This window comes from Phascolarctos cinereus, unplaced genomic scaffold (assembly GCF_003287225.1).
Source record: "Phascolarctos cinereus isolate Bilbo 61053 unplaced genomic scaffold, phaCin_HiC Scaffold_7;HRSCAF=346, whole genome shotgun sequence".
Classification (NCBI taxonomy): Eukaryota; Metazoa; Chordata; class Mammalia; order Diprotodontia; family Phascolarctidae; genus Phascolarctos; species Phascolarctos cinereus.
The window spans coordinates 10927357-10942566 of record NW_027556180.1 but is presented as its reverse complement, the minus strand read 5'-3'; the positions used below and the strand labels follow the sequence as shown (position 1 = coordinate 10942566).

Genomic DNA, 15210 nt, shown 5'->3' with positions numbered 1-15210 from the left:
GGTCATGTGACTCTAAATCCAGAGCTCTTTCTGTCATCCTGAACTGCCTGGTCAAAAAGTCTGTTATTCTCTATCAGGGAATTGAACCTCAGTTGCATGCCTGGCCATAGATACTTATCATTACCCTGAGCCCCTTTCTACTGACCTGACTGGCCTTTGGAAAAAACTGGGAAGAAGTTTTCGTTTGTCTCCTCAGTCTTACCCCACTCCCACCCACTCAGGCCAAGGAAAAATGTCCTGAGTCTGGGCTAAATCACACTGACACCCTCTCAGTGAGAAAGCAACCCTTTGATTAGGTTCACAGGCCCAGCGATTAAGGAAGCTGGAGCTGGGAGGGCACCTGGGGGCAGCTGCCCTGCAGCTGGGCTGCACAGGAAGCTGTGTTGTGAATGAGATTAACTTGCTGATTGTCCTCTTACAAAACATACCTCCCTCCCCCCTAAAACTCCACCAAAAAACTCTTTCCACGTATGGTTTTATGCTGTGAAGCCCCAGCCTGTTCCAGGAAGCAAGGTGTGTGTGTGCATGTGTGCACATAGTTAGAAGAGTGGTGGTCAGCATTGGGTAGATGTCAATGAACCCACTTTGGCTGGACCACAGGGTAAGAACACTTGCTATAAGTTTCTGAGTAGGGGGTCTGCATTGGGAAAGGAAGTTTCCTCAGAGATAGTAAATTCTAAGGAATGTTATCAAAAATAAAAGGTGAAGGAGAAGGAAAGATAAAGCTAAGGCTGTCCAACCAGCTCCTGTTGGGAGGTCAGGGAGGAAAGAGGAAGAACGTTCTAATCTGGTCATTTATCAAACTCAGTTAATGTTTGCCCAAGGTCAACATTAGGCCAACCTTTGGAGCCCTGCCTGGGAGAGCCAGGAACAGGCCTAAGGCTAAGCAGGTGCCTGAGGGAAAAAAAGAAAAGCAGGAGAGAGAGAGAGAAAGAGAGAGAGGGAAGAGAGGAGAGAAGAAGAAGAAGAAGAAAAGAAGAAGAAGAAGAAGAAGAAGAAGAAGAAGAAGAAGAAGAAGAAGAAGAAGAAGAAGAGGAGGAGGAGGAGGAGGAGGAGGAAGAAGAAGAAGAAGAAGGAAAAGAAGAAGAAGAAGAAGAAGGAGAGAAGAAGAGGAGGAGGAGGAGGAGGAGGAAGAAGAAGGAGAAGAAGAAGAGGAGGAGGAGGAGGAGGAGGAAGAAGAAGAAGAAGAAGAAGGAAAAGAAGAAGAAGAAGAAGGAGAAGAAGAAGAGGAGGAGGAGGAGGAGGAGGAAGAAGAAGAAGATAGAGAGTCTCCCTCTATGCCTGAAGGCCTTCACTCCCTTTGTGTCATGGTCCCCCACCTCTACGTTTGGCAATCTGGGAAACACTATGGACCAACCCTTCTCAGAATGTTTTGAGGCATGAAATCAAATCCATAGGATAACAAAGTAAACCAAAGTCAGGAAAATAAAGATGTAATTTTCCCCCGCCAAAGTTGAGAGATCTCTTTCCCTGAACTCTGTCCACAGATTCCTTAGGAGCCTGGGGACCCCCAGCTAAGAACCCTCGCTCTGCCCTGTGTAGTGGAGAGCACACCACTTTTGGAGCTGAGCCCTTGGCTCTGGCATTTACTAGCTATGGAACCTTGGACAAATTGCTTCATTTCCATGAATTTCCTCAGCTGTGATGTAGGAATCTAACAGTTCTGTCATTTTCCTATTCACAGGGCTTAGCACACAGTAGGTGCATAATAAATGCTTCATGAATGAATGAATGAATGAATAAATGAATGCCTCAGAGGGGATTTGGGAGGAAGGGCTATATAGGCCTTAAGGCACTATGAAATGGGAGTTGTTGCTATGAACAACTGTATCAGAGAGCCCTGAGGCCTGGGCCTTGGCCCCCTAAAATGAAGGGGCAGAACGCCATGGCCTCGGAAGTGCTTTCCTGTACTAAAAAATGGTCTTTAATCCCTTGAGCTCCACAGATAACTGGAAAATCCCAACATTCCCTGGAGCCAGAGAGGAAGGGGGCTGGTTCATGGTAGATGAGTTGAGCTAAGAAAGACTGGGCCTTTCTTCTTTTGTAGGAATAACATGGGGCAAAGTGGTCTCCCTCTATGCGGTGGCAGCAGGGCTGGCGGTGGACTGTGTGAGGCAGGCCCAACCAGCCATGGTCCACACCATTGTGGACTGCCTGGGAGAGTTTGTTCGGAAGACACTGGTGACATGGCTCAAGAGGCGAGGAGGATGGGTAAGGAATGTTCACTCTGTGTGTGTGTGTGTGTGTTCATATTTTTAGAAAAACAAACCCTATACAATGGAAACAAAGCAAACAAAAGCCCCATGGCTTTGTGGAAGGTGGGAAACGAAAGGAGCAGGAAGTCTGACTAGTGGCAGGACTAGCTTGGTACAACAAGCAGGTGCTTGACAGGGCCGCACTCATTGTGTTTCACATCTGGCTTCTGGCAATCTCAAAGGCCGGCTCCTCCATCCAAGCAGGCTCTTCCTTTCTCAAGGCTGAGATGCAGCTTGGACTTCCCCCCAGCTAAGGCCCCCACAGGGGCTGCCAGCTGAGTCTGATCTCTAACCAGAGATTATCGTCTCCAAGGCTTGCACAATTTCCTCCTCTCAGGCCACAGGTGTTGCAGTGGTGTTGAGCTGGGAAATGGAAACTTCCTGTCCCTCCAGCCTGAGGGGTCAGAGTCTGGTCACGGCAACTGAGGCTCACGAGAGTGAGAGTGGTCAGAGTTGGGTTGAATAGCCAGAGACAGGGCCCTGGGTTTGGATGGCAGCTCTGATGTTTACCAACTCTGTGATCGTGGGCAAGTCCCTTCCACTCTCTGAGACTCAGTTTCCTCACCTGTAAAATGAGTGTGGGACCAGATGTTTGCTAAGCTCCCTCCCAACTCTACATCTGTGCTTTGGTGGTCTTTTCTTGCTTTCTAGTTAGGGATAGTCGGTCAATAAGCATTTACAAGTGCCCACTGTGTGCCAGGCACTGTGCTGAGGGCTAGGGCTAAAAAGCAAAAGATAGTCCCTTCTCTCCAGGAGCTCCAGTCTAATGGAGGAGACCAGAAGCAAACAAATATATACAAACAAGACAGAGAAGGAATAAATTGGAGAGAAGGGATTAAGGGCAATCTGGAAGGGTTTATCCCGGAAGGTGGGATTTTACTTGGAACCTGAAGGACCCAAGGAGGTGGAGCTGAGGAGGGAGAGAGCTCCAGGCATGAGGGACAGGGAGAGAAAATGCCGAGAATCAAGAGATGGGCGGTCCTGTTTACAGAATAGCCAGGAGGCCAGTGCCGCTGGGTGGAAGAGTATGTGGAGGAAGTAAGGCTTAAGCAGACTGGAAAGGGAGGAGGGGGCTAGTGTACGAGGGGCTTTGAATGCCAAACAGAGCATTTTCTATTTGATCTTGGAGGCAAGAGGGAGCCCCTGCAGTGAATTGAGTAAGGCTGGGGTTGTGCAACGTGATCAGATCTGTGCTTTAGAAAAATCACTTTGGTGGCTGAATGAAGGATGGACGGGAGGGGGGAGAAACAGGCAGCCCTTCCCGGTCCCCAGCAGCTGATAAGGGCCTGTACCAGGGTGGAAGCAGTGTCAGAGGACAGAAGGGGGCACACTGGAGGTCTTGTAAAGGTGAAGGCTACAAGCTTTGGCCTATCACGGGCCTGACCACCTGGACTGGTTCTAAGGAGCATAGCTCAAAGCACAGAGGCTGAGGGGGTGGCCTGGGGGGGTCAGCAGGGACTGGGCCTCACAGAGGGGCTGGCAAACAAAGGGGGCAGCTGGAGGAGCAGGAGGACTAGGGCCCTGAACAGACTTGTCCATCCTCTGTGGCTGAAGGCTGGAAGCCTAAGCTGGGGGAGACGGAGGCCCCGTAGCACCGGCCGTACCAGCAGTGCAAGGATGAAGCTCTCAGGTTTGGGTTCGACAGACAGTCACCAAAGGCACAGAAGAGATCAGAAGGAAGGCCAGGCAGGCAGACGGCTTGGACAAGTGGCCCACCATAGAGGCCCACGGTTTCATGTCCAGGACACATTTAATGTGGCAGCGTTTGCCAAATTCCAAATAGAAATCAAGTCAGAAGTGGGGCTAATAAGTACCCACTCCAGGAATGAGGAGGGCTTGGGTCTGAGGCACGGAGCCTCCCTTTGCAGATGAGGCCCAGAGACATGAAGTCGTCTGCCAAGGGTCACCAGGAACAGATAGCAGAGGATTTGAACTCAGGTTTTCCTGATTACATCGGCTGCTTCCTCTAGAAGGAGCTGAGCCATGCTAGAAGAATCCCAGAGGAAGGCCACTTACCTGACCCCTGGATGTGTGGGTGGAGATGAAGGGTTTGGCTGCCTGGCAGCTGAGCAGGGACCCCACCTCCCGTGGCCACACCCCAGTCATTACCCAGGATTTCCCTCTGCTCAGCGAGAATTCCCTGCCCATTCATGGTAGGGTTTCCTCTGGGCAGCCCCTCCCAGGGCTGAAGGATGGCCCTGCCCTTAGCTCCCTGGGATATTGCTTACCATGGCATCTTGCCCTAATGAGGCAAGGAAGGTGAGCTGAAGGCATCCCTCTGCCTTGCCCAAGAGGCCAGAGAAAGGGAAAAGGCCTGCCTCCTTCCCGATTCCTCCCATGAAGGAACCTGACCACCGTTACTAGTGGGTCCGGGATACAAGGCAGAGCCTCCGGCAGTGACCAGAAAAAAGGGGACGGGCTTAGGTCAGACCCGCACGTTGGTGGCAGAGCATCTGGGTGGCCTGGGGTCTCTGTCTCTGTGTGTGTGTCTCTCTGTCTCTGTCTCTCTCTGCCTCAGTTTCCTCATCTGTGAAGGTTGGGCTGCTTTTCTCAATCTGTGCCCCTTGGCCTCCTGGCGGAAGGGCAGAAGGAGGTAGATTGTGTTGCTGGCCACCACCTGTGGCTGGGGACCACCTTCGGTGCCTTCAGGCAGCCCCTTTCCTTCTGGGCTGTGGCTTGCTGTATCAGCTGGCCAGTCACAGAGTGCTTCTGGGTCTCCTTGGTATCTGGGCTGGAGAGGCCTGCAGTTCTGTCCAGCCCAGCCCCTTCCCCTGGCACCCCTTTGTCAGCAGAGATTTGCCCTGCCCTCATAGCTGCAGCTAGGAGTGCTGGCACTGGGGAAGGGGATGCTACTGCTTGGCAGCTGTGGCCTGGGCCCCCAGGGTAGTTGAGGAAGAAGGCAGGTGGGCACAAGAGAGAGTCCAACCATGAGGCATCATGGGGGAGAGGAGGCAGTCTGACCTTCCCCTCTTCCCCTGACCTCTGCTGACAGTGACCTCTTCATCCTTTCCAGGGTAGGGCAGGGGGTGGTTTGCTTTTGCAGGGCTTTGACAGCGTTTGTTAAATTCCAAATAGAAATGCAGTTAGCAAGTGAAGCTAATAAGTACCCACTCCAGGAACGAGGAGGGCTTGGGTCTGAGGCACAGAGCCTCCCTTTGCAGATGAGGCCCAGAGAAATGAAGTTGTCTGCCAAGGGTCACCAGCTAACAGATAGCAGAGGATTTGAACTCAGGTTTTCCTGATTACATCAGCTGCTTCCTCTAGAAGGAGCTGAGCTGTGCTAGAAGAATCCCAGAGGAAGGCCACTAACCTGATCCCTGGATGTGTGGGTGGAGATGAAGGGTTTGGCTGCCTGGCAGCTGAGCAGGGACCCCACCTTCCCTGAGGGCTACGCTGGTAAAGGTCTGCTAGGAAAGAGGCTGCCTAGCTCTTCCCAAGACCCATGACTGAACTCCCTTGGCCTCTGCTGGGCCCCACATCCTACCCCAACCCCATGAAGGTGTGGACCCCCAGATGAGCTCTCCAGACCACGTCAGTAAAGATGTCCTCCTCCCAGGAAGCCCGTTCTCCCAGGGGTTGGCGCCTGGGTCAAAGTCCCAGGTCCCCTGCCCTGGTTATGGGCTCGCCCTGCCCTTCCTAGCCACCTTGACGCAGGAGTGCTCAGGAGGAGCCAGCTGGCCTGCCCCTGCCCCTGGGATTGCCCTTGGGCAGCTGTGGTAGAGCCGAGGTGGGTGGCCTTGAGGCTGGGCACAGGCGCCTCCTCTCACACATCAGAACCTTGCCCTCTGCCCTCTGCCCCCGAAATGTGCACACTGCTCTGGACCTTCCCACTGACGGTGGTGCTGGGGCTGACTGGGAGATAATCTCTGTCAGGGCGTCTCTGGCACTGGCCTTGGCTCAGAGGGCGGCTGTCGTGGGTAGGGTTTCCCCTGGGGCTCTGACGGCGAAAAGAATTAATTGCTGCAGTGCCAGCCTCTCACCCCCAGCCTCCTGGTTCCTCCTGCCGGGTGTTAGCAAGAGCCAAGACCCAATCCCGTCCCACTGCCCATGGCCAGGTCAACAAAGCTGCCTCCCTGTGGAGTGCCCGATGTCATCGCTACTTTTCAATATTTCTACTTGAAAATTTTTAACATTTTTTACTTTCCTTCCAGTTCCAAATATATCCCCCTTCCATCCCCAGAGAGTCATCACTTGTGACCGAGAATAAAAAAGGGAATAGAATCAGTTCAGCCACGTTTGACCGTATGCGACGTTTCACACCCATAGTCCACCACCTCTGGAAGGAAGGAATCAGATGCCTTTTCTCTCCAGCAGGACCGTGTTTGCTTTCCGGGAGAGTAGGTGATGGAGTCAGGAGTCAGGAAGACCTGAGTGCAAATCCCACTCAGATCCTCACCAGCTGGGTGACCCTGGGCAAGTCACTTCACCTCTCTCTGTCTCAGTTTCCCCAAATGTCAAATGAGGTCATACACATTAGCACCTACCTCCTGCGGCGGTTGTGAGGACGGGATGAGAGAATATTTACTGAGCCCTTACTGCTCGACTATTGCTATGACTTTCCAGCTTCAGTTAGGACTGTTCTGTAATTTCCTCTTTCCATTTGTGTGATTTTGGTCGCTGTGTGTCTTCCTGATTGTGTCTGCCCTGGGACTCTGGGAACTCCTTGTACTCCTCACTTCTTATGGTACTGTAACAGTAAATTATATCCGCATATCATAACTTGCTCAGCCATTCCCCGGTCAAAGGGCACCTCCTTCAGAAGAGTTTAGAAACAAAACAAAACAAAACACACTTAGATTAGAAACAGAGACGGAGACAGACACCGAGGCAGGTTTTTTTCCATATCAGGGATAGAAAGGGCAGGGAAGACAAGACAGCCCAGCCAGCCTCTAGGGTCCTTCTCCTTAATATTATTCAAGAAGAAGGAAGAAAAAGACCCTCCGAATAGTATAAATAACTTTGCCCCTTTCTTGAAACCCCTCACTGAGAAATTGTCATGAAATCTTGTGTTTTGTATCTGATTTTAATTTGGGGAGCATGGTGGGAGGCCAGGGGAGCGTCCGCCTGGTCCATTGCAGCTGGGCTGAATCCTTCAGTATGGGGAGGATGAGAGGGTCAGCCTGAGCCCCTCGTCCCCGAGTCATCGCCCCCCAGTCTCCCCACTTCTGTCCTGGCCAGTGAACTGCTCCCCTTCCTATCAGCATCAGTATGTGGAAGACCGAGGGGCCAAGATTCTCTGCGGCGAGCAGCAGCTTGGCTTTGCTGATGTCCCTCAGCAGCGCCATCCAGCGCAAAGCAGACAGGGTGAGCTTCTGAAGGATGTAAAGCCACGGCCCCCCAGCTTCCTGGGAGGACCTTTGGCTGCAGTGGGGTGGCTCGGCCTCCCAGGCCCCCAGCTGCCGGGGATGCTCATCTGCATCTCCCCCTGCCAGGTGTGGGGGTGGAGCTAGCGAAGGCCTGGGTTTGAATCAACTTCTGTGTCTTCTACTGTAAAATAGAAATGGCCCTGAAGAGCCAAGTTCAAATCCTACCTCAGACACTTACTATACGTGTGATCCTGGGCAAGTCACTTACCCCTGCCTGCCTCAGTTTCCCCATCTGTCAAATCAGGATAATAACAGTGCCTTCTTTTCAGGGTGGTTGTGAGGATAAAGTACTGAGCCAGCACAGCGCTCGGCACGTATTAGGCCCTACGTAAATACTGATTTCCTTCCTTCCTCACAAGGTCATCTTGAGGATCAATGGAGCTAATATCTGTAAAGCCTTCAAGGGCACAGAAATGCTGGCTCTTATCATTCCTTCCTCCTCTTTCCCTCTCTTCTTTGCCAATAATACCTCAAGCCTGCAGGTGACAGAATCTCGGGGACCTCCAAAAGCTCCCTCCCATCCCATATGCACACTGACGAGGTGCCTCACAGATCCTGGCTCCTGGCCTTCCACCGTCACCCCGGGGTGGTGGGCTGATCTCGCCCCCTGCTCAGACGTCCCCTCTTTGGAGTGACTCTTCACAGCATTTCACAGGCCGGGAGTGGGTTCTCATTTTGACCTGGACAGACAGGGATTGTTCCTTCCCTCCTGGTGGCTGCGGCCTCTTCTCACCCTCCTTACCCACCATGTGGAAATGCAGACATCCCTATCCTAAGTCCCATGTGGGTCTGACCCAGCTTTTCTCTGGCTCCTGGCTGGCAGATTCAGTGCCTGGTCTTGGGATCCTGCCCCCTTCCCCTCCACAAGAAGGAGGCCAAAGAGGGCTGGGTTTAGGGCTAGAGGACCCGGATTTCATCCTGGCTCTGCCACTTACCACTTCAGTGACCCCTTGGCTTTCTCATCAGCGAAATGAGGAAGCCAAATGAGGGGACCTCAGCCATGCCTGCAGCCCACCACCCACAACCCATATTGTTTGGGGAAGAGCACAGTCCCCTCCGCTTTGCCAAGTGGGACCCTTTGGTACTAAAGAGAGTGCAGGAATTGGGGTGTCAGGCGGGCTGACCCACCCCTGCACTTTGAGAGCTTTGCCTGAGGAAGCTTTCGTCACTGGTTAGCAGTCTGGCCCATGAGCGAATCAGCTTTCTCCCAGTTCTCCCAATCAGCTCACTTTACCCTGGTTTCAATTCAGCAGCTTGCTGGGCTGAAGGAAAGAAATCCGAGAAACCATCCCTGGAAGTGTGTTGTTTTTGCTGCCTTTCTAACTAAGCAGTCCAGAAAGAGACAGAAGCAATGGCAAAGCCATGCGGAAGCCTCCTGAGCCTCTTGGCCGGGGGCGAGGGAGTGGGGCTTGTTCTTTTTTTTAATCTGTCACTTACAAGCCATTCCCCAAGACCCAGCCCTCAGCTGAAGCGTTGGGAAGAGAGCGTTCCTCCTGGAAGATGCTGCCAAGCTTGTCTCTGCACAGTGGGATGAACGAGCCAAGCCCTGGACTGCCCGGGAGCCAACCCCAGGCATCGGTTAGCAATTTACAGGGTGTGGACATGCCAGGGCAGCTGTTCACAGCCACCGTGGGGTAGGAGGAGGAGCAGAGCAGAAGGAAGAGGAGGGCTGGGGAGCGTCTCTCAGCTAATAAAGTCTTCCATGGAGAGGCTGAAGTGTGGTGAGGGATTGGGAGTCAGAAAGCTTGGGTTCAAATCCCTGCTCTGACACTTAGGAAAGTCATGTGACCTCAAGCCTCAGTTTCCTTATCTATAAAATGAGGGAGGAAGGAAGGACCCTACGTTCTTCTAGCTCTGGAGCTAGGATCCTAAAGAATGCCAGAATTTCTGAGTCGGAAGGAACCTCTGAGATCTGTGGGTCCAGCTGGCGCCTGACCAGGAATCTCCTCTTGGCATCCCAGCAAGAGACCCTCAACCCTCTGCCCACAGATCTGCAGGGACAGGCGGCTCACTACCCTACCAGGCAGTCCCTTCCACTTAGAATTCAGCAGTTCTAATTAGAACGGTCCTAATTTGGACCAACTCTGCCTCTCTCTGACTTCTACGCCTTTTCCCGCGAGGGCCAGCCTTCACACACTTGAAGTCAAGCTCTGTGTCCCCACCCTAGGTGCCCACCAGCCTTGCTTGGCCGAGTTCTAAGCCCCCTCCTCAGGCAGGGACTGCTGGGGCAGGCAGGAGGAGCCCAGACCTGCAGGCTATTTGATCCAACCGGGAGCCAGGAAGGGATAATCATTTATAGAGCCCTGAGCACTTAATTAATACAATATCATGTGATCTCCATTGTGAGGTGTGTCTGACATCAGCTCCATTTTCCAGAAGAGGACCCAGCAGCTCAGACTGCTTATTTGTTCCAGGGGGATTTGAATCCAGGCCTTCCCAGTTTAGCTTCCTACTCTTATGCCACCGCGTCTCAGGCATGCAAAAGAGTTCTCTTCTCTCCCCCTCTCCCCTAGCCGAAATCCCCTCTAGAGCCTCCCGGAGAGAAGGTCAGCTAGTGATAGGGAGATTACGTATTCCAAGGCTCTGGTGCCTTTTGGGATGATTTTACGAAATCCCATTTGGTCTACAGAGTGACCTGGCCAAGCAGGAGGCCTCAGTTACTGTTCCCCAGCATCTCTCTGGGCAGACCCCCTCCTCCCCCACTGACCTTCCCACTTCCATTCCCTGCCCCCCTCAGCCGCCCAGGGGCTGGAGTCTCATAATTGCTTTCTTTCCCTTGTAGGCAGACATCATGAAGTGTGTGGTGAACACTGACCCCAGCCTTCGATCCCACTGGCTTGTGGCCGCCCTCTGCAGCTTCGGTCACTTCCTGAAGGCCATCTTCTTTGTGCTGTTACCAGAGAGATGAATGCCCTGTGCCCGCTGGGCCTTGGGGCCGGGTCCCCTTCCCTGGCCAGAGCACAGCTGCCCCTGTGCATCCTGGACTCTGGTGGGGAAGGAGCAGGGTAAAGTGTTTCTCTCTCTCCAGCTGGGAATAATTGGCCTGGTTCTAAAATGCCTTTCACTTCAGGAACAGGTGGCTATCCCCACCTGGGAGCAAGCCTTTGAAGGATCTCATTTCCCTCCCCAGCCAGGGTATACGTCAGAGGGGGATTCTGGGAAGCTGCTGGACCAGCTTCCCCGATGCTTAGCGCTCAGCCACGTTCTCCAAGCTACAAAGGGACCGTCTCCTCTGTTCCACAATCCTCTGGCTGGTCTCTTGTTTCTGCTCCTTCCTTCTCTTTTGAAAGCCACCCTCGGCTCCCCTTCCCATCACCCCCAGGTGCTCATCACCTCCCCTGGGATTGCTTCAGCCTTGCCTCTGGGTTTCCTCTCCTCAGTCCCTCCTCCAAACAGGAGATTAAAAAGCTTCCTAAGACCCGAGCTGAGTGTGGCAGCCCTCGCCCTCCCTCGGCTGGGAGGCTCCCCGTGGCCTCTGACATAGCTCCTCAGCCTGGCTTTGGTTTTTACAGCACCCAGTGAACCTTCCCTTTGCATAAGGAACATCGGTTAGGAAAAATGAATTGACATTAAATTAGTGTCTGCTGTCTTACGCAGCCTAGGAATGCAGGGAGGAGCATTTCTTCATCTCTTTCTTCTCCAGACACAGTGCACTCTATACTACAGCCAAACTGGACTATTTAGTCATTCCCATGAATCTCCCACCTCTGTGCATTTGCCCCCTTTCCGGATCCTCCCCTTCTCCCTCAGTTGTTGCTGTTCTCATTCTTTGTTGACTTTGTATTTATTTGTGTGTGTGTGTGTGGAATCCTTTTAGTGGAATGGAAGCTCCTTGAAGGCAAGGACTGTTTCACTTTTGCCTTTAGACCCCAGCACCTGGCATAGTGCCTGGCACGCAGTAGGTGCTTAATAAATGACTGATTGATCCCCACTGTCCTTAGAACTCTGTACCCTTTTGAATTATCTTGTATCTTGCATTTACTTATGTAGGTAACTTGTATCTCTGAGTAGAATGTAAGCTCCCCGAGGGCAGGGGTTGTTTTCATTTTTCTTTGTGTGCCTGGCACCCAGTAGTGACCTAATAAATGTTTGTGGAATGAATGAGTGAATCCAAAGAGAAATCCACCCCTTCTTTCCCCCACCCCCAGTGTATCGGGGCTGATGAGTTGCTCTTCGGCCTTGCTGTGGGGCAGAGGTGTGGGCCCCGGACAGCTTCCTCCCAGCCTCCAAAATGCTCACGATTTTAGTCTGCCAGAGGCACACATGACTCACTCTCTTCTGAAAATTCTCAGCCAAAAAATGTTTGCTCTTCTCCAGTGAATTAGGAGGAGGAAGGGCCCTGGCGGGCCAGGGACTCTTCCAGAGTCCTTGTAGCCTCCGGCGCAACTTACTCGTGGAAGCAGGCTTTGAAATGAGACCTCTGGGCCAGCTTCGGACTAGGAGAGAGGGAGGAACGCTAATGATCGGGGAAGAAAGTGGTGGCTCACCCAACATTCTGCCTGGGGGCAGGGAATTGGCCGCTTTGATTTCTTGGACCCAGAAGCATTCTGATGAGGAGTTTCTTCCTCTCATCCCCCACCCCCTGGCTTTGCTACGGTGAAAGAGGTTTCCTGATCTAAGGATGGGTGTGTGTGTGTGTGTGTGTGTGTGTGTGTGTGTAGGAGTGAGGGGAGGAGGAATGAAATTATCAAAAGTAATGTGTCAGTGTCCTAGAAACAGACAGGACCCTCTGCATATTCTGAGGACAAATAAACAGGTTTTTTTATAATTCAAAACACAAAACACAAAACAGGGGCAGAGAAGCAGATTGTTTTGGGTAGACGGAATAGCCTGGAAAAAGGCACAAGGGCAGGAAAGCATATAAAACACTCACTGGGCAGAGGTATTCAGTTGGTCTAGAGCACAGAGTGAGTGGAATATCAAAATTTTAGATTTAAAGCGCACGGAATGACTGCTTGTAAAGGGAAGGTTCCAGTTTGCCAAGTGAAGAAGTTTGAATCTCATCTGGGCAGCAGTTAGGAGCCACGGAAGGTTAGTGAGCAGAGGAGTAACATGACATAAGGATCTGTTATAACTACAAGGAAAATTAGTGTCAAAATCTGTAGGTGGTCAAGACAGATGGAGACCATGGAAAGCTGATTGACTCTAGGATGTCAAGGGCAGGTGATTGCCCAGTAAGAATGTGAGCTTTCTGAGAGTAGGGACTTTTTCATTCTTTGTCCCTGTCTCCCCAGCACCTAGCACGATGCCTGGTACACAGGAGGTGCTTAACATGTGCTGGTTGACCTTGAATAGGGATTGGAGGCCATGGCTTTAGGAAGAATCGGCTCAGTGTCAGGGAAAGAGGTAGAAAGGTAGCAGGTGGGGTATGACTGTGTCAGTCTGCAACTGAAGTAGAATGGAGAATGCAGCCCAGGGAGGGAAAGAGGCCGAAGAATTGTTGAGTCACAAACTCAGTGGAAAAGTTGGGAGAAAATCCCGACTGAGGAGAGGAAGGCAAAGCCCAACAACTCTAGGGCTTCCCCACATGCCCAGTCAATGGTAAGAAATGATAAAAGATGGAACTAGACCATGCGGGAGGTGCTTCCTGCAGGAAGACTGGCACCAATGCCCCTTTTTGGGGCTGTTGATTGTGGTCCAAGTGCTCTGGAAAGTGATTTGGAATTAGCCAAGAAACAGGACTAAAATACCCATATTTTTGACTCAGTTATCTTATTGCCAGGAATTTAAGTACAAGCAGGTTAGAGACAGGAAGAAAAATCCCATAAGCACAGAAATATTAATAGGGATAGGAATCAGACCAGTTTCATCAGCTTTCAGCAATACATCAGAATTTCCAGGTGAGGTAACTCCCAGTGCTACGCTCTACTACTTAGACTCTTAGAGCATCAAAGGGTTAAGTGAACTGCCCAGGTTACCCAGCCAGTAAGTTTTAGAGGCAGGACTCAAACCTAGGTCTTGTGTGTGTGTGTGTGTGTGTGTGTGTGTGTGTGTGTGTGTGTGTCTGTGTGTCTGTGTGTCTGTGTGTGTGTGAGACAGAGACAGAGAGAGAGAGAGAGAGAGAGAGAGAGAGAGAGAGAGAGAGAGAGAGAGAGAGAGAGAGAGCACGAGAGCGAGAGAGCAAAGAACTGAAAATGAAATCTGGGGAATGGTTAAGCAAACTGTGGTGCTTGAATGTGGCTGAATATTTGCTGCATAAGGGTGGGGGTGAATCAATCAATAAATCACAAACCCCCTCCCCCCCAGATAACAAGATTCTATGTCCAGATGCCTTGATTAGGTGAGAACACATCTCAGTTAACCAGAGGTGTGAACTGGGTGGAGCAGGGTGTGACATTTCCATTGAAACAAGCAATCAAAACCATTTCCACTCACAGGACAGGGGGTCTGTTTGGGTCTTGAGGGAGCTCAGTCTCACCCAGGGGGTTTTGTACAGACCCAGTGAGCTAGTTCACACTGGGGCATTCTGGAAGCATGTGGGCTTAGCATGGAAGCATTCTAGTGAGCTGAGGATGAGAAGGCTATGGAGAGGATGATCTGAGGCCTCAATCCTGGTCATCCCTCCTTTACCAGAGGAGGTCCTTGAGCACTTCAGAGGGTCCGAGGATTTGGAAATTCTCACTCAAATCTCCAGAAAAGCAGTAGCTTGAGGGGGCTTCTGCATTGGGAGCTAAAGATGAACTAGAACACCAAAAAGAGGCCACACCCTAGGTCTATGAGGCATCCAGCAGAACAGCTGTGCTGTGCCCAAGGGGAAGGACGTGAAGACCACCCTAAGAAGGGGAGAGAGGGGCCCAGGAACCAAGAACTGTGCTATCCCTCTGCCCCAGGTTCCCTCTCACTTTCCCCCAGACTCTTGGGATTGGTGGAAGAATGTATCACAGACTATTAGGGGATGTCTTGTATCAGCTGTTCTTCCTAGACCTCCTGGGATATCGGGTATCCGGGATTACAGACAAACTTTGCCTCGCCCTGCAACAGGAGCTGATTCATGTTCTTAATCCTCTCCAAGTTTGAGAACTCCCAAGGCTGGGATATCAGTGGGCGCCTCTGCCAAGGTTCTCTCCAAAGTGAACTTTCAATTCAATTCAAGCAATGCAAGCAGTTAGGAAGCATTTCTTACATGCCAGGCACAGTGCAGGGGTTCTGGGGAAACACAGACAAAACCACCATGGTCCCTGCCACAGAGAAGCTCACACACATGTGTACACAAGCAGGTAAACAGTCACCGAGAAGTCAATGCAAAGTAAATGTCATTTCCAAAGGAAGAAAATAGAAATAGCTGGATGAGTCATGTAGGAGGTGTGGTGGAAAGGAAGAAGGATCCTAAGAGGCCAAGGGAGGCAGGGGGCCCACTTGTGCACATGAGGGACCCCACGAGTAGGGGGAAGCCCCCTGGAGGGCCTGAGAGGCAGGAGGAAAGCTTCATGAGCTTAGAGCCTCAGGGTGACATGGCCAGGGCTGGCTTTAGAAATGTCCGATTGGCAGTGGTGAGGGTGTGTGTGGACAAGCTGGAGGAGCAGCCACAGGAGGGCATCACCAACATTCCAGGGCCCAAGGGAAGGGTGCCTGACCTCGAGTGCTGGAGT

General features: G+C 51.9%; 1 protein-coding gene across 1 annotated transcript in view; it reads left to right on the top strand.

Moving 5' to 3' along the window:
- The window catches only part of BOK (BCL2 family apoptosis regulator BOK), a 32118-nt gene extending 20396 nt beyond the window's left edge, over positions 1–11722 (top strand). The window contains exons 4-5 of the mRNA XM_020989012.2: positions 2048–2211; positions 10404–11722. Of these exons, the coding sequence (XP_020844671.1) occupies positions 2048–2211; positions 10404–10529 (290 nt within the window). The 3' untranslated portion in view covers positions 10530–11722. The remainder of the gene's footprint in view (positions 1–2047; positions 2212–10403) is intronic.
- The last annotated feature ends 3488 nt before the right edge of the window (positions 11723–15210 follow it).